Raw genomic sequence first — 24,034 nt, 5'->3', positions numbered from 1 at the left:
ACAGATTTCTGTGACAGGATTTTTATAATCGATTTTATATTGAATATAATGACAAACAAGCGAATTCGCAGTCGCAAATATATTATAGTTAGCATTAGCGTTAATGCTAGGTTGTTGTTGTTAAAAAGAGAAACCAATGATTACTGGCTTTTGACAGATACAAATTCGAAAGAAATCACCCCGGACATCGGAACCTCGTCTCAGTACACCTAACGAAAATGAAAACGAATATCAGGTAAATGAGCGTGTTGATATATTGATTGAAAAATTTATAATATTTTTAGAAAGATGAAATTTTAATTGCTACTAGCGGACGCCCGCGACTTCGTCCGCCCTTAGACCTCTTCAATCCAGCCCTTACATCTACCATACCAGTATCGCTGTGAAAATGGAGTAACTTCTCCCGTTTTCTCAACATTGCCCTTCACTGCTCTGCTCCTATTGATCGTAGCGTGATGAAAAGTATACTATAACCTGCCCAGGAGTATGAAGAATAATTGTGCCAAGTTTCGTTAAAATCCGTTGAGTAGTTTTTTTTTCTATAACGAACATACAGACAGACAAAAATTTTGCTAATTGCATTTTTGGCCCAAGTATCGATCAGTAATGATCCCCTGATAGTAATTTTTATTTTGGAAAATATATATCATATACAGAATTGACCTCTCTACATATTTATTTAAATAATTAAGGATAGATTTTTATCAAATAAATTACCCTATCGGGGCGTAAGTCGTCAAATATAGTCCATCATCATTGTCCGTCAGTCGGATCTAACTCAAGTTCAAGTCATGTCATGCTTTAGTAAGGCAAAGGTAATCACTAAAACTTTTGATAGACGCCTGCAAGAAAAACGAAAAATTAATCTCTAAAAAACCTTCATTTTACCTAAAAAATTAAAGTGATCAAAAGGTAGCTCATACGATGTTATTATTCGTTTTTTAGTTTATATTTGTGATTTTGAAGTCGGTTAAATTTTTTTGTTAAAAAGATTTAATTTTTCTGTTTTTAGTGTATCCTAGCATAAGTGACGAAAGCGTCACAATGCGGACAGTTTCGTTATTTTCATTTTAACACAAAAATACTGAACCGCTTTTCATAAAAATTTTATGGGACAAATCTGGAAGTATACTTTTTCAAACAAAAAAGAATTTTCTAAATTGGTTTACAAATGAAGAAGTTATTACGCGACAAACATACGCGTCGAATTGAGAACTTAATCCTTTTATTGAAGTCGGTTACAAATAAAATGCATTCCAATGTATGCAATAAAAGTAAAACGCAGCAAATCATTAAAAGTAAAATGAGAGCTTCATGTAGTTCCTGCGATTTAGTACTGTTCGGTGTTCAGATGAGCGCCGCGGCGATGGCTCGCGTGGCGCGCTTCACCGGCTCCGAGGTGACGGTGGCCGAGGGCCGCGTGGTGTCCGTGGTGACGTCACCGGCGGACGCGCACGCGCTGCACGCGGCGCTGGCCGCCGCGCTGCAGCACAACAGCGCGGCGCACTTCCAGCTGTTGTAGACTTCGCAGCGGTGCCGTGTTCCACATTTGGCACACCCACGAATGTATGGATTTCAGTTACCATTTTTATATTATTATTATATTTCTTGTTTCTTGAACTTGTTAGCCGATAAAATTTTCCTCTTTTTACATAAAAACACAGCATTTATTATTGTTGCATTTCTTATATCCATTCGCATTTGCGCCGTCAGTGATAACGCATTTATTAGTATGTATTTTGTCAAATTACCACACGAATTCTATAAAGCATCTTACAGTTAAAGATAATTTTCATTTTGTTTGATTTTTGGCAATGCATCAAATTAAAACCTACTTTTCCAGAAAACTTTAACTGTCAGTTGGCTTTTCAGTAATAGGTTATAAGGTTGTGCCAGTTTTTGATGTTACGTAGTATGTGGATGAGCCTTTCAAACGTCCGTTTTCAATTATAAACTAAGATGTAGGCAATCTGATTACCTAAGTAATAATAAAAATTGCACCTATTATTAACATTGTAACAACAATTCAATTACCATAAACATTGCAACCTAGAGGCAAACATGTGAAGTTTCACATGCCTTGACCGGCGGAGGGTAGCGCATTTTACTAGTTGTAGGGTCTTCGTGACCACTACAAGCAGCAGTGCTGTGTTCCTGTCCGAAGGCAGCGGTTGCGGTAAAATTGTAGAGAAACGTGGCTTAACACCTATGACTCAAGTTGACGGGCACTAAGTAATGCTTCATTGCGAGTGTGTTCTGCGAACTGTTGCTTTATTATAGACGATGGCGGGCGATTTTTTATTTTACATCAGCTTGATTATTATGTGTATCGGTGTACTATTCAAATAATTAATCACTACGTAATTTTTCAACATATTTTTGTTTTTACAATCACCCAACATTGTGTTTTCAACTAAATGACAAATATTAAAATTATTTTGACATAAACTGGCATTAGTATAGCAGTGGATGTAGAAAGTAGTTACGTTATTTTAACGGAAAACCGTTACTTATGTTAGATGATCGTGAAAATGAAAAATCACTGCCACTTCATGTAAAATGGCGTAGCTAAGGTATATTCGTTGTAATAATTATACTCACAAAAACGATAATATGATGAAAAACAATGTGTGTGTGACTCTTTATTTGGGTGGTACATAATAACCCTGGAGGGCTGGTTTTACTAGTATTATAAAAAAATGTCGACCGAAGGATACACGGCTATTATCTGTTGCCATAGGTTCTATTTTAAAAGTACGACGCATCCGCTAATGCGTCAACACAATTGCCAAATCACAGACAAATTACTTGGGTGATCAGAACATAATTATGAGTGTTTTTCTAATAAATTACAGTTCTGTGTATTTCTGTGTCTAGATTTTAGTATTACAAATGTCTAGATTAGTACTCTTATGTGTCCAAAGTTTTATTCATAAGTAGAGGTACGCAAATATATGTGGTGCTTCGCTAAAATTTCATGTCATACAAGAAACAACAAGCTTACTTTTCTATTTCCACGCTACACCGCGTGTTAAAAAAAGTAATTTGGCGGTAAATAAATTCAATCCATTACATACAAATGTATAAATTTAAAAGATTGTTATAGGAGACGAAGCGTTTGTCGAAAAATCTTATACAGGACTGTTACATTCGTGGAAGTCTAGGATTATACTATTGTCCTCAAGATACTAGAGCCTAAATATGGCTGTTTATCGGGACAACAGGATGTTGTCCTAATTGAGATCTCTTCCCTTTGTGGTCCATCTTCGTATTGAACGTAGGCTACAAAGACAAGATTCTCCCATTACGAAATTAGACAATTCAAATGATTTATTCTCTTTGAGAAGGCTAACTTGATACAACAGAAGTAATATTTAAAATACAAAACAGTAACTTGTTTCCTCTCACTCTTTGTAATAGAAGAACGAGAGATAGATGATCGGTTTGTTCGGATGATTGCAAAGCAGATAAATAATTCACATAAAAGAATCTTTTCGATTAAGAAATTTGTCAATTGTAATGTATTTTGTAGCTCCATGACAAAGTTTTTAATAAAATATTATCAAGACTTATGTAGCGGCGATTTAAAATATCACTATGATCTCAATTATAATAATATACAAAACATTATTTATTATTTAGTTTCAAGGGAAACTTGATTAGTGAATGTGGATTCTGATTAAGTAAGCTTGTGTTAAGATACTTGAATTTTGTTAAAGTTATACAAAGTTTCTTCTGATGCAGTTGACATAATGTGTTCACGGGTGGGGGGTGAAAGGAGATCTCAGTAATTCGCAGCCCGACCCAGACCCCAGAACCTCGTGATCCGAATTCACAGAAATTAACCACTGAACCATCGAGCCAGTTAATAATACGTTCCATTAGTAATAATGACTAGCAAATAAATTGTATGTATGCATTTCGCCCCAGAAGAAACTTAACGTATTTAAATATTTTGTGAATGTAAAAATTTTGTCGTATAGTATGCGTTAAACATCTTGTCCGCTTTGAATAATAAGGCGGCACAAAACAATAACTTATTTCAGCTGGGCTGGTTCAGCGAGTTGCAACTTCACGAGCGGACTGAATGTTTGGCGAATATTATCCAGGGTGTTCCGTAAATATTTGTGTATTTATGTTATTATATTAATTTTATATAAACGTTTTAATATTAGTTTAGCAGGAAAGTGGACCTGTAGATATTCGTTTGAATGGAAAGAAAAATTTCATTTCTGGCCTACGATGGTTGATTCATTAGTCTTGAAACGAATGTTTTTATTTCATTATAACGAATTCGTAGGTTTCACAGTCTATAATAATAGATTGTATATAATAGACTCGGCAGTATTTTCCTGTGTTAAGACTACGGTCAGAATCCTAATTGTATACAAAGAAGTAATGATGTAACAATACTTAATAGTGGTAAGATTATCCATACATTACCCTGTTGTTGTAAATCTGTTAATTTATTCCTTTTCGTTATAGAACATTCCCGGGTTTACCAGGGTCTTACTCTTATTGTATTCAGCAGGCTGGAACAGACTGTGTTATTTAATATAAACGTGTATAATATGCATATAAGAATTTAATGCGGTGCCAAAGGATGTTGTGGAGCTGAGTCCCAATTACTCTTTTGTGTGTGGATAATATCACTTTGTACCTTATGACTATGTCTCTTTTCGCGACTGCCCAATAAATTCAGTGCATTGTTTAGTTAGTTTTCATTAACTTGTATGTAATAAATGTGTTTTCCTACTCCCATCTACTCAATATAAAACCTTATACCATATCACAAAGCTATTCTCCTACAGGTCGTTTGGTAATGTATTTTACCACACCGGTAAACCGTGCTACAATGATTATTTTATTAATTTTTAAATAGTTCCATGGCATTGGTTACAAAAATTTAAGCTTCCTTATAAAGGACAAAATTTGTATTCTATTATTTTGTAGCACACGTGCTACAATAGCTAATTATTATTTAATTACTATTACTATAGATTTATTATTCAATTATTATCTGTATATTTTGGGTGTATAACATGAATTAAAGAAATTATCATTATTATTATAATGTAATGACCCCATCCATCTCCTATAAAAAAGTGGATGCACAATCAGCGATCAAAAAACGTCCCCACTAAATGAGTGCCAAACACAACTTCTTGGCACTCAATTCAATTAGTCGCATTTGCAAATGCAACCTAGATTTCGATCCTTAAGGTTGAATTTGTTCTCAATTTGGTATTTTATTGAATATTGACTATATTTACAGGTCGTTAGGTATAATTTTCTTTACCCATAATTTTAAAACTTTCTACATGATTGTGCGTCCTTTTACTATAAGATCAATGAATGAACCCCATTATATAACAGTGGCATAACTATTTCTTGTCCTATGACACTGTCTAAATGGACTGGACAGATTTGGGTGTATAGGGTAGATATTAAAACCCAGATCCAGACTAAGGCAGGGCAGTCGTGTTTTTCATTATTTAATTTACTTTAATTCTTGTTAAGTAGGTATATTACTGCAGCTTATATTTTTGTATTATTCAAAAAGTATTTTTCTAAAGATGTAACAATAATTAGTATTATCCCTTACCTGGTCTCAAAGAACGCACTTTATTTGATACTTTTTACCAAAACTCTAAATATATCGTAAACGAAAATATTTCACTGTTGTCCGCAGACTTTTTTTACGAGTAAAAGGACTGAGGATTTTCCAATCTCCCAACGTTAGTAAAAGTAATAAATGTTAAGGTAAGATATGACCACCCTCTAACCCGTTCATTATCACATTGATGACGGTTGTTTTTCCAACTTTCTATAAATAAGTTTCTTCTATAAAAGACTTTTATATTTATTTTATTTAGAAGTGTTTTATGATAGGCGTAAATATTGTAATTGTTGGTATAATAAAAGATGTTTAATACGAGGTCTAGAGGTTTTACTTTAATATTTGTACCCGCCAGCAAATTCCGTAAATGTGGTATGGGTCTGGATGCTGAAGGGGGCGATGAAGACAAACACTTGGAACGAGGAACTTCTTTTATTCTTTCTTTTTATGTCTATGACATCTTTGGTAGGCCGGGAACTACAAATTTGGCCTAAACCGCCCGTCAATATATACAAATTAAAATGGACCTTCTGATTGGAGTGGGTCAACCCCCAAACATAGGTTCAATCATAGACTCTACATTCTTTTTAAGTTGGTATGTGCATCCTTATCTTTCAAGTACCCCTTTCGCGCCCCTATTTCAAGCGATGTTACTAAGGCGAGACATAAGTTGCAAGACCAAAATACGAGTAGTTGATAAATTAAATACCGACATTATGGGCTATTTATTTCGCAACTTATTTTCGACAGGAATGCATATACCACTATATTTGTTTACATACTTGCTTACTTCCCAAGATAAGCGTGCATAACTTCTTCTTACCTAAAAGTTTCAAAAATAACAATGACTATTTTTGGCCTTATTCAATGAATTCGTTACTATAGTTAGTTTCGTCACTGACCCAGATCCTAACTGATCGCTAAGCAAGTATGATTTCAAGAATAGGATAAGCATCGCTGCAGAATTGCAACAATAATCCTAATAGACGTCAACAAAGAGACCTGTCTATCTTCATCAGCCAGATTAAGTACAGGTCACCTGTTATCGAATTCCTTTACAGACAAACGGAAACTGGGCAATGGGCTCCAGTATATTAGGTATTTATATTATACCCATGTCCTAGTAAGAACCTTCTTTACTTAGAGTAAAGCTTTCGTTAGTCTCGGTAAATCTCGACGGTACCTACTCGTACCTATGTGTTTGCTTTAAAATGACTAGTTTAAAAATGACTGTGAGGCCGTTCTCCAACACGATACATGGGCATACCAGGTCTCATAGGACAAATGTCTACACACAAGCGCCACCAATATGGCCACCGCCACAATCATCAGAAACGAAGAAACGATCACAAAAAAAAGAGGAGAAGGGAATTAAGGTCTGTACTTAAGGAAAACTAAAAGAATATTTCTTTTTATGGTAACTCAAGATAGATGAGTTGTTGTGTTGTTATCTAATGTTTATCTAATGCTCATTATGGCCCCACTCCTTCAAATTAATTTAGTGTAAACACAAGCAGAGATGGAACATTCATCCTCTACATCTTCACTCTTCACCAACATTTTCGTTGTTCCATCTGCCTTCGCGACGAATGGAATATTCTAAGAATGTTAGCTCAATGGGTTGGTTGTGATGCAAACGGTGCTAGGGCGTGCCAACGTGCAGGCAGATCAGGCATGATATATATTTCTACATATATTTCTACCGTCATCTATGAATTATTTGGTATAAGAAATTTCATACAAAATCAATCGGCAATCTGATACAATTAAATCTATACTAATAGAGGTAAAGTTTGTAAGTTTGTAACAATTCTTTGTAAGGGGCAGGTAATCTTCGGAACTACTAATCCGATTTTAAAAATTGTTTCACCAGCAGAATGATACGTTATCGGGGAGTGCTATAGGCTATATTTTATTCCCGTACCTATTCCTACGAGAACGGGAATCACGTGAGTGAAACCGACATCTGCTATTTAAGCATAAAGCTTTCATTTGACTTATTTAACGACTAAGTATCTGAAGACAACCTCACAGTTGCAGTGTGAAAGCAGGCAACCTTTATTTTTTTTAAATTATTTTGGGTATACTCTAATAACTAGTGAACATTTTTTTAATTAACCAATGAGTGAAGGAGATAAAATAAATAAAAAAAGAAAATTAATCACTTAATACTTACAATTTAACTAGGCAACCTATGTGTATCAATGTGAATATTTTCTTTCATTTATTTTTTATCCCAATTAGGTATATAACAGATCAGAGTACCTACACATTTTTTATCGGTCGGATTTAGTGGTACTACTCGGTCGGGTACTATAAAGTTTGTTAGAGTTCTAGTTATATTCTATTAATGTAAACACTAAAAATCGATTTTCATTACCATTTAAATTAAACAAACGTAGATCTAGAGCAAGAGCATTATTTTTTTAATTCTTTTTAGTAGATAAATGTGTCAATTAGGTACCTATTACATACATAATATCTTTGTACTTACCTATTGGCTACAGAAAAGGTTACCGAAAAACCTAGTCACCGCCTCTATATTTAAGTATACAGCTGTTACAGCGAGTATTGTTCTGTTTATTAATTTCATCAACCTCAATAGAGTTGCATAAAAACAATTCTGTCAATAAAGAGCGATGTTCGCTATTATACTGCCTCACTATTAGCGGAAAATTAAACTTTTTTATGACGGTCGTTATTATGCCAACTGATATTGAAATCTTAATTAAGTAAATAACATTTCTTGAGTGAATTTTGTTCAAGGTGGCAAACTCAAATGCCACGTGCCAACTGTACCTACTTAGGTATAACATAATAGTTCATCATCATCATTATATCAGCCGATAGACATCCACTGCAGGACAATAGGCCTTTTGTAAGGGCTTCCAAACATCACAATCCTGATTCGCCTGTGTCAGCGGATCCCTGCGACTCGCTTGAAGTCGTCAGTCCCCCGTTAGGTATCGCCCAACACTGCGTTTTCTAGTGCGGGATCGCAGTTCCAGCACCTTGGAACCCAACGTCCATCGGCTCTTCGAACTATGTGCCCTGCCCATTGCTACTTTAGCTTCGCGACTCGTTGAGTTAAGTCGGCGACTTCTTTAGCGGATATCCTCATTTCTGCATAGCTCATTCCGTCATCCGCTGTGTGACTGTGAGCCTTCTTATACGGAACCATAGCTCATCATATTTCTTATGTTTCAATCATCATATTTATTTATACATTGTGGTATTTTATTATGTCCATTTGAAATATTTTTTGATGTTTGACATCCCTTTGTACAAGGACAAATGATCACACAGTAGACTTTGTAAATTTAACCTACTTAACAAGCGTCTTCCGCGCAAATAACAAGATGTACGGACAAACGCTTGGCTATAAATAGATAAAGTAGAGCAGAAAACCATTTTCAGTACATTAGCTATTCGACTTGATCTCCAAGACTTTCAGATATGTGTACCTAGTCAGACAGTTTAGGTGGGTATAGGTCCCGACAAGTAAATTGAACAGTGGCATGCACTTCATAGATGCAATAAACAATGCCTACCCAAAAGGGCTCAATTACTAACGCGACTGGCAGCTTTTCGCTATATGACCATTGACTGAAACAACTATCGTAAAACGACATTTCACATGGCAATAATCTCGTGAATAAGATTAAGTATTTTGATATTTTTTACTTTTCAACTTTAACAAAGTTATTGTGGAAGAGCACCTAATATTAAGAATTACAAAATCTATATATTATTATTTATAAGCCAGTAAGCCACATGACTGACATGTTATGTAGCTACGAGTAGTAGTACCTACTGCAAACTATAACTTCGCTAAAATGTTTGTTTCAGTAATAACTACGTGATGTATCTGGAACAGCTGTGCAATGGTTTGACATTACGTGGCTTTAAACTCTAAACAAATTTTAAATTTTTTATTCTTCGAAACTAAATATCACAGCTATTGGTAAACAAGAAGTATAATTTAATATCCATTTCATATATTATAGAAAAGCTGATCCCTCATGATATCCTGTAGTAAAGAACCAAGACACAAAAATAGACTACTTGCGCCAAGAATGAGACTCGTTCTGTTTAAAAGAAATGCCTTTTGTATGGCAATTCAAATATATAATAGAGTTCCAAGTTCGATCACAGAATTGACTTTTCCTGCATTTAAATGTAAATTACATGAGTGGTTATTATTTCATTGTTTTTACTCTACGAAAGATTTTTTAATTTTAGCTGAATTACTGATAAATCAAATTATACATAACATATATATAATTTGATTTATCAGTAATTCAGCTAAACTTAAATGTATTATCGATAATAATTACTACTGCAAATTGACAATTGACATTTTGACATTTATTTTATATTTTCCTCAGTCGCTATTTTCATGCTTTATATCTAATTTTTGGATCTACTTAAATATTTTTTCTTGTAAATAATTTTTAATTAATGTGTATAACATAAGTACTATTATTAAATTAGTACTATTATTAAATTAGTACTATTATTAAATTAGTACTATTATTAAATTAGTACTATTATTAGTAAAAATTTGCACGCTGATTTTCTCGGTAAACTGTGTTGGAAATCGTTGTGTGGAATACTATTATTGTAAGATCTATTTGTAACCCACAATTTGGCAAATAAATTATTATTATTATTATTATTTAACATCAATAAATTACGTTTTGTACTTGGACTGTGTGTGCAAACCTCCGGCTTCCACACAAGTAGGGGCACGGGCCCATCAGATGCTCTAACGTGGAAGAACGGGGAACGGGTTCTTAAGTATTTGGACTATTGTCGCAGACCAATTCCTTTTTATTGGACTTGTATCGCACTCAAATTCACCAACAGAATTGTCTGTCGTTTTTTTGAGGGGGACGAGGTAAACTCAAACATCGGAAATATTTAACACCAAAAAATATATCCTGTGTCCTTATACTACACACAACTATAAATTTTAAATCGTACTACACACATGTAGTTTGAACACAATGAAACGACGACTCTATAGATGCAGTTTGGACTAACACGTTTGATCATGATCATATATTATATAGACTTAGGGGTAACCTCTAGCGAGGCAGGTCCTATAGAAGATAATTGGTCTGAGACTATGGTATATGTCTTTCTATGTATATGTATACTAGCGGACGTACAGTTTCAAACCCTATATACGACGGCCGCGTGGCGCAGTGGGTAGTGACCCTGCTTTCTGCATCCACGGCCGTGGGTTCGTTTCCCACAACTGGAAAATATTTGTGTGATTAGCATGGGTGTTTTCCAGTGTCTGTGTGTATTTATACATTATATAAGTATTTATATGTAGTATATAATTGTATATTAATATTATAATATCAACTATCTTAGCACCCATAACACAAGCTACTCTGTATGCTTACTTTGGGGCTAGATAGTGATGTGTATTCATTTATTTATTTACTTATTATTTATTTATTTCAACCCTTTCTGATTTGATTATCGCAACAAAAAGTATTCTATGACCTTCTCCATATTATGATCTCAAATAATGTCGTTTTAATTCATTCAGTAGTTTCAGCGTGATGCCCGATCAGCAAAAAGACGGCCAGACATCAGACAGGCCGATAGACAAGAAATAAAAAAAAGTATTTTTGACTTCAGTATCGAATATAAAATGCCCTACAATTATTCAAAAAATATCTTCTATGTACAGAATCTTACCTGTAACAGTTTTATTTTATGTATAGATACCTATCGCTATAGTGACACTGAGTTTTTTGTGCTTCCTTTCTAGCTAGGTATACTCGCACACAACTGTAATATCGTTTTCCCTAACACCGAAAGCGTTGAGGTTCCCGCTGACACTAGGTTGAGCCGCAAGTCGGGTCTAAGTTAGGGTTGCCATATCTATCATCTGGCAACCAGGACAAGGTTCAGACCACTGATCAACGGGCGTTTTAGAGTTACAACGTTTGTTTTATTTATTTTCAAATGACCGCTGCAATTTATATTGTACCAACCAGCCCCCCTAGCCAAGTGGCACGTCGATTCTCTTTCTACGATCGCTAACGCTTTAAAAACTAGAAAGATGTATGGGAATGACATTTGCTATAGACAGGTCACGTGATCAAGATCTGACATCCCCATTCATTTTTCTAGTTTTTGTTGTTTCACAGTATCATCATACCATATCACAATATGAAACCATAACAGATGCGGTAGTTGTTAAACCCGGACAACAAATACAGCCAGGCCCGGACATTTCCCGGACGTCCTTTAAACTAGAACAAGTCCCGAAAATCGGACAAGACAACCCAGGCAGAAATGGCGACCCTATCTCGGTTGGCCTACCGCCCGGCGTCGCGCCCGTGTTGCCATGAACCGGTTTGCACCGGCGAGAACTATTTGCGTCTCCGCGGAAGCAAATGTTGCAATCCCTTAACTTCCTACTAGGGCTGACACTCTCTGGTGGCGTTAGCCGCTAGTCTAAACGTGGACGTTAGGGTTTACGATGCCTCTTTATTTCCTTTCTCGTTTTTAGGATTCCGTAGTCAAAATTTTAATATACAAAAGCGAAAGGTCACGATATCTCGAAAACCGCTTGTTGACATTTGGCACGGAGGTAGTAAATAGAATTCCACTATGAACAGATTTTGCAATAGGGCCAGATGGGGACGGATCTAAGGGTAGATAAACTCGCGGGCGTCCGCTAGTACCATTAAAAAAGCAATAATTTTATAAACTAAAAGTTAATGAAAATAAAACTTTATCGAGTTTTCGGAGATTTTCATTTTTATTATTACTAACTGTAAAATATTATTATATTAATGGCTTTTGGAAGTGCAGTTTCCAAAAATACTACTCCACTACCATACCTTCTCTATCATATAAATATACCAGTTGCGTAAAAACAAAAAAGCGTATAAAGAAGCAAATCGAGACACATTAGGCACACAAGTAAGAAGTGCTTTTAGTGTCTGAGTAATATAAAAAAAAACTTGGGAAAATAATAATTATTAGTTAGCCACAAAAACCAAGTACCCGTGAAGCAGGCGCGCCACAATGTAGGTATATTTGCATAATATAGGTACTCGTAAAATTTATAATTAATATTATTAATTATGATTATCAGCCTAGTTTAACGTCCCACGACACGGCCTCCAGATACCCCCTTACCTTCTTATAGAAGAGGGGATATAGAGCTTAGACCCACCACGTTACTCCAGTGCGGCTTGGCGTGCTTGGGCTGAAGCCACTATCAGATGTTAATGATAATGGCCGGGACCACCGGCTTCATTTTAATATATTTCGACGCTCTCAAGATAATTAAAGTTCAAAGAGGACTAAGTAACCTAGAGATACGTGATAGCCCAGTGGATATGACCTCTGCCTCCGATACTGGAGGTTGTGGGTTCAAATCAGGGCCGGGGCATGCAACTTTTCAGTTGTGTGAATTTTAAGAAATTAAATATTACATGTCTCAAACGGTGAAGGAAAAACATCATGAAGGAACCTGCATACCAGAGAATTTTCTTAATTCTCTGCATGTGTAAAGCCATTCCGCATTGGACCAGCGAATTCTGTCATTCTGAGAGTTGACTCGAGGTCAGCAGTGAGCCAAATATGGATTGAGAACGAACTAAATAACCTAGGACTATAAAATTTGCTGTATTATCGTCATATAAACAAAACGCTAAAGCACTTGAGATTTTTATTATTTTTATAAAGTATAGTATTTGATTTAGGACGAAGAATAATTGATACGGAATCATCAGTGGGCGAGTCCAAATCACACTTGTCCAGTTAAAAAATACAATATTCTGGGTTTTTCGAAGGCTATGAAACAGGTTTACATTGAATGACTAGATTAATTTTATAAAACGTGCGGAATATTTGTAAGCAAGGAAAAATGTCACCTGGTAGATACCTAACATACCGACAAAGTCACTTAAAATAAGGAAAAATTCGAAAATTCTAGTCCCCTTGCCCATATTTAAGTAGACACCTACATTAACTACTCATCACGCTTCAGGTGTGAATCACAAAGGACTAATTGAAAAGTAAGCACCTTGTAACATCCCCGCGGGCGCGACTACATTCGCATTGCAATGAATATGTTTATAAAGTAAACAGATAGGTGTATATTGGGATCATCTACTCAAACTGATGCTTTATGTCACCATGATTATGCATGCGCAGAAAATAGTATCTTGGACATACACATGAGAACCTATACTGTTGATAAGCCTTATTTCTGTGAGTTGTGGGAACAAAAATGTACTGGTAGTAGTAATTTACAAAAGCATACCTACATGATTACGCACATTAATACAAAAGCTTCTTTCTTGTGCAAATAATGCAAATAATAAAGCTAACTATTATTAAATCCTACGTTAACTCTCTAAAGTTCTATGATAAACACAAAAAATCCAATTTAGTGCTGTATTTTAGAAGATATACGTGTACTCAGTAAAATCAAAGTCAAAATTCATTTATTTCAAATAGGCTTAGTTTACAAGCTCTTTCGAAACGTCAGGTAATAATATTAAACTTAAGATAATGGTGATAATAATTATTCGAAAACTTAAAATTAAAGTTACGAGAGTTCCAAACGCGCCTTAGTACACTCATCGATCTCCTGAGGTCAATGCGGGTACTGTACAATGTACAATGCACATTTTACCCACATGTGAGAACATTTCAGCAGAAACTGAACTTTTTGTAGATCAAAAATAGAGAAATATTCCATGTTTTTTTATACTTCTAACTCTAAGCCCTAAGGGATCAGGCAGCGTTTTCGATTTAAGCTCCCAGGAGGCTTGACTCTTTCATAATCTTTCAACAATTATGGTCATACATTTATAACCATTTTAATATCCTCATAATCCATTTTATCAGAACGACCTGACAGCCCAGTAGATATTATGACCTTCGCCGTCGATTCGGAGAGAGTAGGTTCGAATCCGGTTCGGGGCATGCATCTCCGACTTTTCAGTTATGTGCATTTCAAGAAATTAAGTATCACGTATCTCATGAAGGAAAAATATTGTGAGGAAACCTGCATACCTCAGGATTTTTCTTAATTCTTTAAGTATATGAAGTCTGCCAATATGCATTAAAATTATCCTTCTCCTCTGAATCGATATCGCCTACTGCAATTAATTTACACTAAATTACGTACCCACTGTTTCAATCACTCGATCTATTGGTAAAAACCGTAAATTTTTCTAGTTTACTATATTTTTTTAATTATTAAAACATGTGTATTTATAATTATTTACACTAACTAAATATTGAACTACATTAATATTTAACTAAATTGTAACCTAAACCTATAAATAAAATAAAAATAATGCTAATTGAGGATACATTATTTAAGACAAGTCATAAACTACACGTATAAAATATATACTTAATTGTTTAATGTTTACTGAGTGCGACTAAATGTGGGACAGAGCTGAGCGACTTCAATTATCAGTAATTACTGTATTTATTTTACTGGAAAAATCTTGTACTGGTCGTGGAAATTTTGTGTCCCATAGTCCCAACAGCGCAATAACATTGAATGTGATTGTTTAGTTAGAGTAAAAGTCCAGGTATTTTATTTACACAATCTATTTCAAACACACATATTATTATATAATAATATAAATGTAAAAGATTATTTTAATGGTCACTCTAACATGTTGTTAAAAGAAACAACATTATATAAAAAACAAGTTCGTTATTGTTAATTTTCTGGAAATCTAAACTATTTACTTTCCAGTACAAAAGTTTATTCAAGTATTTGTTTGTGAATTAACTTCGATATCTCGAGTAGTTGAAATACCTAGCTCACCGAGATATCTTAAGGATGCGCCAGATAATTACAGGTAAATACGATATACGAGTACGTAGGTATATTTATTTTGTCGTATGCATTTTTTCCATCGCTTTTATTGAGAAAAACACATTAAGAAACTAACTTATCCTAATAACTATACAAATCATGTTCACGTGGAATAGTAGCAAGAATACTGGCTGCATCCACGCGTTGAACTGATTTGTAAATATTGATTTTTCTGTCAATTACGTATGTAATATTTATTAATAATCATTATCATTAACAGCCAATGGACGTTCACTGCTGGACATAGGCCTCCAACAAAACGGTCTCGAGCCGCCGGCATCTAGGTCCAGCGGCTCTGTCCAACCCGTTTGATGTCCTCAGTCCACCCAGTGGGGGATTCACCAACACTGCACATTCCGGTGCGGGGTCGCCATTTCAGCACCTTGGGACCATTTCTAGATTCCAGCAACGTCCATTCGCTCTCTCTTCATTATAATAATAAACCCTTAATATTGACCAATATTAACTTAATTTTAAATAAGAAGTGTCCGATCGAACATTTTTTTTGTCTTATAAATATGTAATAATAATTTATACTTCATTCATTCATCCTCTAACTATACGTAAACTCTGCTAGGAGAGCACTTTTAACTTTTTTTTAACTCTTACTAATTTCGCAAGACGGTTATTTGAAGTCAGTAGTTTTTTGCAGTCTTATGGAAGCGGGTTTACCTGAAAAAGGCACAATATGTTTATTGCACACGTACTTCCGACGGTTACTACGCAACATCGTACCGTAACGCTAAATCTCTTGGCGGTACGTCTTTGCCGGTAGGGTGGTAACTAGCCACGACCGATGGTTACCACTAGACTAGCTCGCTGTTCAGAACCAACTCCCCCTCTGCTCCAGAGAGATCGTCAAAGGCGTCGTATGGTGTACATACAAATGTTAGACTGACGGTTTGATGTGTAAAGCAAAAGCAATGCAAAATAAAAATTATCGTTTACTTGACAAGTAACGGTTTTCTGATACCTTTTTAGATGCCATACGTCTTCCTCTCTTGAGGATATCCCATCGCGTTGTAATATTATGATATGTGTTCCTTATCATTTGTTCTCTATTATGAGTCATGGTTTACCACTTACCATCAGGTGCTTTGCTTGCTTCGTCCGTCACTACTTTAAAAAAAATTAAGACGGACCTACGCTTGCAGTCTGCGAACTGGTCGTCGTCATCAACCCATATTCGGCTCACTGCTGAGCTCGAGTCTCCTCTCAGAATTAGAGGGGTTAGGCCAGTAGTCCACCACGCTGGCCCAATGCGGATTGGCAGACTTCACACACGCAGAGAATTAAGATAATTCTCTGCGTTTCCTAGTAGGTTCGTAGGTTTCCTCACGATGTTTTCCTTCACCGATTGAGATACGTGATATTTAATTTCTTAAAATGCACACAACTGAAAAGTTGGAGGTGCATGCCCCGGACCGGATTCGAACCCACACCCTCCGGAATCGGAGGCAGAGGTCATATCCACTGGGCTATCACAGCTCTATCTATCTGCGAACTGGTGCTAACTGGTTATCATTACCAAATACCAATACCGAATAAGGACATTTTTAAATGACTTGACACTTAGTCAGTCGAGTACTATACCCGTGGGTGCATTAATTAATAGTCTTATCGATTATGCATTGAATTAATTATTGTTAATATTATTAAACGAAAATTTAATTAAAATTAATTGAGGTCATCGCGATCTCTATTAGACCTACTCACCCAAATCACATTATACCTGCAAGTGGGATTAATTAGTGCACATTTATTAAACCGTTAACGAGTAATTCTTGTATATATTTTGTATCTCGGAATCCAATCTAACGATTTGGGTGAAATATTGTATATTTGTAAATGAGTTTAGTTTTATTAATCTAATAGAAGACGACGGAACTTGCTATCAATTATCATCATTATCATCTTAATGGTCTTCTGAACCTCCTTCTAAGATAGGGAGTTCAAAGCTTACCAACCACGCTGCTTCAATGCGGGTTTAAGTTGATGTTAGATACCAATATACAAATAATTGCCAATGATCCACAGCTACACACAGGGTTCTTGTAAGATCTTCGAAATACCATGATCATGGCATCATCCAGCAGTTCATATAACCCCGCTGGACATCGTCTGTCCATCCTAGCGTTGGACACTACGTTTTCCAATACCGGGTCGCTATTCGACAACTTGGTATCCCAACCATACATCGGCGCTTCGAACTATGTGCCCCGCCTATTGTGATACGTACTCGATGACTATTTAGTTGTAACAAGACTAGGTGAAGGGCGTCCTCAAGTGCTATCCTCTCAAACACTCTTAAGTAGTCATTAAATCAATGGCAAGTATCTAGGCTCTTTAGAGTAATCTGTTTGAGTGAATTTTGATGGCCTCTCAGATGCCGGTCGCGCGTTGCGTTTGGGTTTTTTTTTTAATAAGGAATTGTTAATTTTTTAATTTTGTTAAATAGCAGTCGTACTTTTTGGTCTAGCCTACTGTAACGGTCCACTAACAGGGTCAGTCCTCCGGCCTCCCTCCTTATGAAACAGGAGATAACAAGAGTACATGGTGGGTCTAGCATGTACTCTTGTTGTATCTTGGTGATCTGAAAGATCTGTCTATCTCTTGGATATCTCTTCTCTGTTTGATTTTGTAACGGCCACTAACAGATATTAAAGATAATGACCAATAGATTTACGACGTTTTGGTGGTACAGCTTCGTGGAAATGGAAATCTCTTTGACAGTATATACGCTGAGAGTATATATATTATATATATATACGTATAGCAGTACGCTGCTGGGACCATTTTCTAGATTATGCAACGTATCGCAGGTTGTTGTCCTGGTGTCGACTACAAATAGTTGTGATGTGTGGCATAATATAGTAATAAATAGTAGATTGTTGTCAAAGGGCTAAAAAGACCCATTCTACACGAGGCTAAATAGAAACCGAGTTTATAATGGACTTCTCCCCGCGTGTTACACTATACTTTTCACTACGATTCCGAGAAAAAAAAATAATTCAGTACAGTTCAATGTTAAAAAAATTACGTATTCCACACACAAGAAAGCTGCATTTCGTTCCAATTTAATTTTTTTATCAAACAGTCTTTAGCTTTACCTATGATGATTCTATTTACGAATTAAACCTCCTTTGTTTTATTTTAGTATTTATGTACGAATTAAATCTTTTTCGTTTTTAGGCTAGTACCCTAGTACTCGTAACAGACAAAAATTAAAAAAACAAAATTAGATTAATTTTGCTTTGGTCTCGATTGTAATATACCATTAATATCAATAATGACTAAAATTTTCAAAATATATTCAATGTACGGAATTTGACCTGTTGCAGTTTTGTTATGAGTATAGATTTTACCTAATAAAAAATGAAGTTTAAAAACTAAACCTAAAAAAGGGTATAAAAAGGAACAAACAATAAATTATTTTAGATAGGAGAAAGGCCTAAGTACAAAAATGGTTACGGTAGACCGTTGTCACATCCATTTTATAATTAGCATGTACCTATGTTTAAAATGGAGGTGTTCCTAGCATAATCACAGTATATAATATGCTAGGTGCAACCTTGGTTCAACCATGACCATTCTTAACCATTTTGGTGCCTTTGCCGTAGTCGGGTATATTTTACCCGACTACGGCAAAGGCATAATTATAAAAAAAAAATATGATATGTTCTCAATATTTCTGTCGTTGGTGCTATGAAATATGCAGCTTCCTTCTTACAAAATCTCTACCCCACCGAAATTGAGAAGTGAGTGGCATCACACCCTTCTACTACGGCAAGCACGCTATGCAGCCGATCACAGTCATCATTAGCATCTGACAGTGGTTACAGACTCGAGTCTCGAACATTGTCACCATACTCTCGACGGAGCAGAAGGCTGGCCTCGTATTGGGTGATGATCGAGGGATGGCTGTAATTTGTAGTACATATTTGCTTCACGATTCGCATATATGTAGGATGCAGGATCGCAGGCTGGCGCGCTGACGTCACATTCGCAAGCATTATAAGTGCGCCCGCGCTCACTCGCTAGTCGCTAGTCGCTAGTGAGCGCGCCGGTGCGCACCGCGTTACTTATTGACCGTGATTTTGCGCGCGCGAATTTCGACAACAAAAAAAGAAAAGTAAAAAATTACTCAAGTGATATTTTTTGTGCTTCAAAATGCCGAAGAATATTTTAGCCGAGATGGGCTCCCAAGTGGGGCTCACCGCCGCTCGCCAAAACAAAAAGGTATGTTTTTAATTATTTCTTTTAGAGCCGGGAAAGGAAGTGTCTTAATATTTTTTATCGAAATACCTGCCTTTCAGACGTTATGCTTGTAGTTGTCTTGTCTTATGACACAATTACCTCCAAGTGTATGACAAACACTCGGTTAATGAGCAATGTTATATGTTTAGGATGTTTTAAAATGTATTAGAATGTTTTGTTTATTTTGAACGATTTTTCTTTGTACGGGGAAAGTCCTTTACGCATTACGTAATGGTCCGCTGCATGCTGTTCGTATCCTGATGTGCTAAGATTTTTGTACATAATAGGATGATAGTGTGTTATGTTGCGAATTTAATTTTTGTAAATAACTATGTACCTTTAAGACATTAAATTAAAATGTTTAAAATTGTAAATAGTCGTATTTTACCTTAATTTAATATATGTATATACGAACTAAGAATTCTCGCCTAGTTTATTATTTATGAGCCGTGATAGCCCAGTAGATATGACCTCTGCCTCCGTTCGGAGGGCGTAGGTTCGAATCCGGTCCGGGGCAGGCACCTCCAACTTTTCATTTGTGTGTGTATTTTAAGAAATTAATTATCACGTGTCTCAAACGGTGAAGTAAAACATCGTGAAGAAACCTTCATAACAGAGAATTTTCTTTATTCTCCGCGTTTGTGAAGTCTGCCAATCCGCATTAGCCAGCGTGGTGAACTATTGGCCTAACCCCTCTCATTCTGAGAGGAGACTCGAGCTCAGTAGTGAGCCGAATATGGGTTGATATTGATTATTAAACATAAACAATCACTTTTCTTGTTTTCTTTTTGATTTATTAGGAAGCCAATGTATACAAAAAACTCATGACTAATTAAACATAACATGTTTTTTCATCCCATTAATTTTTCTCGAATAGACTGATTTGACTGACACTGACTGATAGACTTTTTAATCAAAATCGGTTTAGTATTTTAGTTTCGTTCAGTAGGCCATATTAAACTTAAAATTCGTAAACAGAGCATACCTACTGCAAATAAAATATGATTTCATTTGGATAATACGTTATCAGATTATAATAAAAGTTCTCTTATACTCCGGTATTTTAATCGACTGTAATAATTGAAAATAATTGAATCGATTTAAAAAAACGATTATTGAATTTTATTCATAAATATGTGACGAATCCTGCGAATTGAAAATTCCACTGTAACATAATAAGGAAAATATTTTATATTCGACGTCACGGTTACGGTGCGATGTCACCTGATGGTAAGTGACGGAGCAATCATGTGTAATATATGTACTAACTAATATATACACTAAGCTTCATATGGGAGTTACCACCTACTACAAATAAATGTAGCATCCATTTTGGAACGCTGCCTATTGCCTATTGTGAAAAAGTCTAATATAAAAAAGCCGGTGCAAAATTACGATTTCTGTTATAATATGTCTGGGAGAGGCTTCGGCCGTGGCTAGTTACTATCCAACCGGCAAAGACGTACCACCAAGCGATTTAGCGTGGCAGTACGATGTCGTGCAGGTACCTAAATGGGTGTAGATCCTCGTCCTCTTCCTAAACAAGTTAGCCCCCTTCCATCTTAGATTGCGTTATCACACCATCAGGTAGTAGTCAAGGGCAGTTAACCCTTGACTACAATAATGTAGATTTAAAAAAAAACAACGAAATTTTGCAAAATTCAGAATCTGTCTCCAACAATATGCTTAGATTCCCCGCTTTCATTTTAATCACTAAAATTCGAAAGACTTCCTCTCTCTCTCGTTCAAAATTAAGGCAGTGGAGTAATATCGCGTATTCCGCATAATCACCCCCTGGGTAGTACTAGTACATGCATTCAGCGTAATCCATTTTTATAAGCGTTCATTGAGTCGTACAGTAAACAACGAAAGTTATATAAATAAAGATGTTGTAAACAATTTATAGTTGTATGTCCAGGAACTGTATATACTAGAGTCCGATCGAAACTGGTTTTCTGGCCAAAACCGAAACTCACATGGTCAAGTATAAAATTCCTTAATAAACTGAATTATGGTGCATTTTATCCATTATTCTGCATTAATTAGGACATGAAATGGAAACACAGTATAGTAAGTTTAATATTATGAAAAAATGTTTTTATTATTTTTTCAAAATATGAAGAAGAAATTTTTATCAGTTATCAATAATAATCAAACACAAATTCTTACTGTTTCATTAAATACTGAGTACTTTTATTTTGAATTCTTATAAATTAATACTTTGTTTTGATAAAAAAAAAGAGATTGATGATCAAAACAAAGTATTCATCATCATCATCATCATCATAATGATGATAATGATGATGTACGGGTCACCGATCGCCAATCTATACTCTATACTAATATATAAAGCTGAAGAGTTTGTTTGTTTGTTTGATTGAACGCGCTAATCTCTGGAACTACTAGTCCGATTTTAAAAAATCTTTCAGTGTTAGAGAGCCCATTTATCGAGGAAGGCTATAGGGTATATATTATCCCCGTTTTCCTACAGGAACCACGTGGTGTCGGCTAGTATATAAATATAATTATTATAAAATGGCGTTGAGACCGGATGCTAGACTTAGCTCTACAGTGCTAAGTATATGGAGCTGAGGTGAATGAGGTCCTTTGGACTTTGAGGGTCAGAGTATGATATGAATAATAAACTATTCTATCTTCCAAAAAATTGTCAGCAATATAACCCGGGGTGAAGATTTGAATAGTTCGACGGCCTCCGTGGCGCAGTGGTATGCGCGGTGGATTTACAAGACGGAGGTCCTGGGTTCGATCCCCGGCTGGGCAGATTGAGATTTTCTTAATTTGTCCAGGTCTGGCTGGTGGGAGGCTTCGGCCGTGGCTAGTTACCACCCTACCGGCAAAGACGTACCGCCAAGCGATTTAGCGTTCCGGTACGATGCCGTGTAGAAACCAAAAAAGGGGTGTGGATTTTCATCCTCCTCCTAACAAGTTAGTCCGCTTCCATCTTAGACTGCATCATCACTTACCATCAGGTGAGATTTTAGTCAAGGGCTAACATGTAAAGAATAAAAAAAAAAGTGTACCGACAACAACGGTCGTGCTGTGGATAGCACGTTAAGCCCTCAGTGCAGGTCATTGTCAAACAAACCACCCGCACAACCGCATTGGGGCAGCGTGGTAGTTCTGAGCACCAAACCTCCCTCCTATGAGAATCCTGTCATTATTAATAACCTATTTTCGACTCACTATTGACCACGAGTCTTCTCTGCGAATAAGAGGGTTAGGCCTTCTTAGTCCGCTTTGGGACAAAGCGGATGGGCAGACTTCACACACGTAGAAAATTAAGAAAATTCTCAGGTGTGCTGGGTTCCTCACAATGTTTTTCCTTCACCCTTTAAGACAAGTGATATTTAGTTTCTTGACATGCACATAACTGAAATGTTGGATGTGCAACCGGACCGGATTTGAACCTACACCTTCCGAATTGAAGGCAGAGGTCATATCCACTGGGCTATCACGCCCTGGCCCTGTAGTGGCTGCCATTTAAATAGGTTGATAATAGTCACACGCAATGGTATATTCGGCGGTTAGCTTGTACGAGTGAATGGGTAGAAGTCTCATGGTCAGACGTAAATAAACCACGCGGACGGATGCCTGAACACAATGTCAATACCGCATTCAAATACCGTCGCCGCTACTTGTAGTGAACACTTTTTTATATACAATTAATAGGGATGATGACAGTTTTTTAAATTGTATATAATTTAAGAGTATGCTAATAGTAAAGCAATTTTGTAAAAGGAACTGGGTATCTGCGGTCATTACTTTCGGAGCTACAGGGATTTAAAGGGTCAGATTTGCGGCGCTGTCGCGGTTCCCTAAAAACGCCCCATACAAAATGGCACGAACTAATGACGTCGTAGGCAATGTAATGATCGTTAGATTTGATGACGAGATGGATAGATAGATAGATAGATAGATAGAATGATCTAATAACGATAAAAGATTTTTAATAGATTTTGTATTTTTATAATCTCATTTATCTTGCAAATCTTTGCTTTATATGTATAAACCCTATTTACCCGAATGTATCATAAAAATCAATATATTCAAACCTAGTCATCATCCCCATTGTACAATCTTGTGACATTGCGGCCAGGCTACATAAAACACAGCTTTTCCTAAAAACGGCTTATTTCTTGGAGACATCTGTAGTGACGGGTTTTCGGTTGGAGAAAGAGTCTTTTGTGTTTTAAATTAGCTGTCTTTGCTTTGCTTATAAGCTTTGACTTATGTGCGCTTCTTTCCTACCT

General features: G+C 36.0%; 2 protein-coding genes across 4 annotated transcripts in view; both read left to right on the top strand.

The window, feature by feature from the left end:
* LOC112050442 (intermembrane lipid transfer protein VPS13B) overlaps nt 1–5,938 on the top strand; it is a 108,295-nt gene extending 102,357 nt beyond the window's left edge. For all 3 annotated transcript variants that reach the window (XM_052890491.1, XM_052890489.1, XM_052890488.1), the window contains exons 87-88: nt 158–235; nt 1,352–5,938. In XM_052890491.1, coding sequence (XP_052746451.1) covers nt 158–235; nt 1,352–1,522 — 249 coding nt within the window. In that variant the 3' untranslated portion in view covers nt 1,523–5,938. The remainder of the gene's footprint in view (nt 1–157; nt 236–1,351) is intronic.
* A 13,502-nt stretch (nt 5,939–19,440) lies between these two features.
* Nucleotides 19,441–24,034, top strand: part of LOC112049256 (proton-coupled amino acid transporter-like protein CG1139) — a 64,103-nt gene continuing 59,509 nt past the window's right edge. The window contains exon 1 of the mRNA XM_024087072.2: nt 19,441–19,745. Within this exon, the coding sequence (XP_023942840.1) occupies nt 19,677–19,745 (69 nt within the window). The 5' untranslated portion in view covers nt 19,441–19,676. The remainder of the gene's footprint in view (nt 19,746–24,034) is intronic.

Source organism: Bicyclus anynana, chromosome Z (genome assembly GCF_947172395.1).
Source record: "Bicyclus anynana chromosome Z, ilBicAnyn1.1, whole genome shotgun sequence".
Classification (NCBI taxonomy): Eukaryota; Metazoa; Arthropoda; class Insecta; order Lepidoptera; family Nymphalidae; genus Bicyclus; species Bicyclus anynana.
Note: the sequence above shows the minus strand (reverse complement) of the source record. Positions and strands in the feature narration are given on the sequence as shown.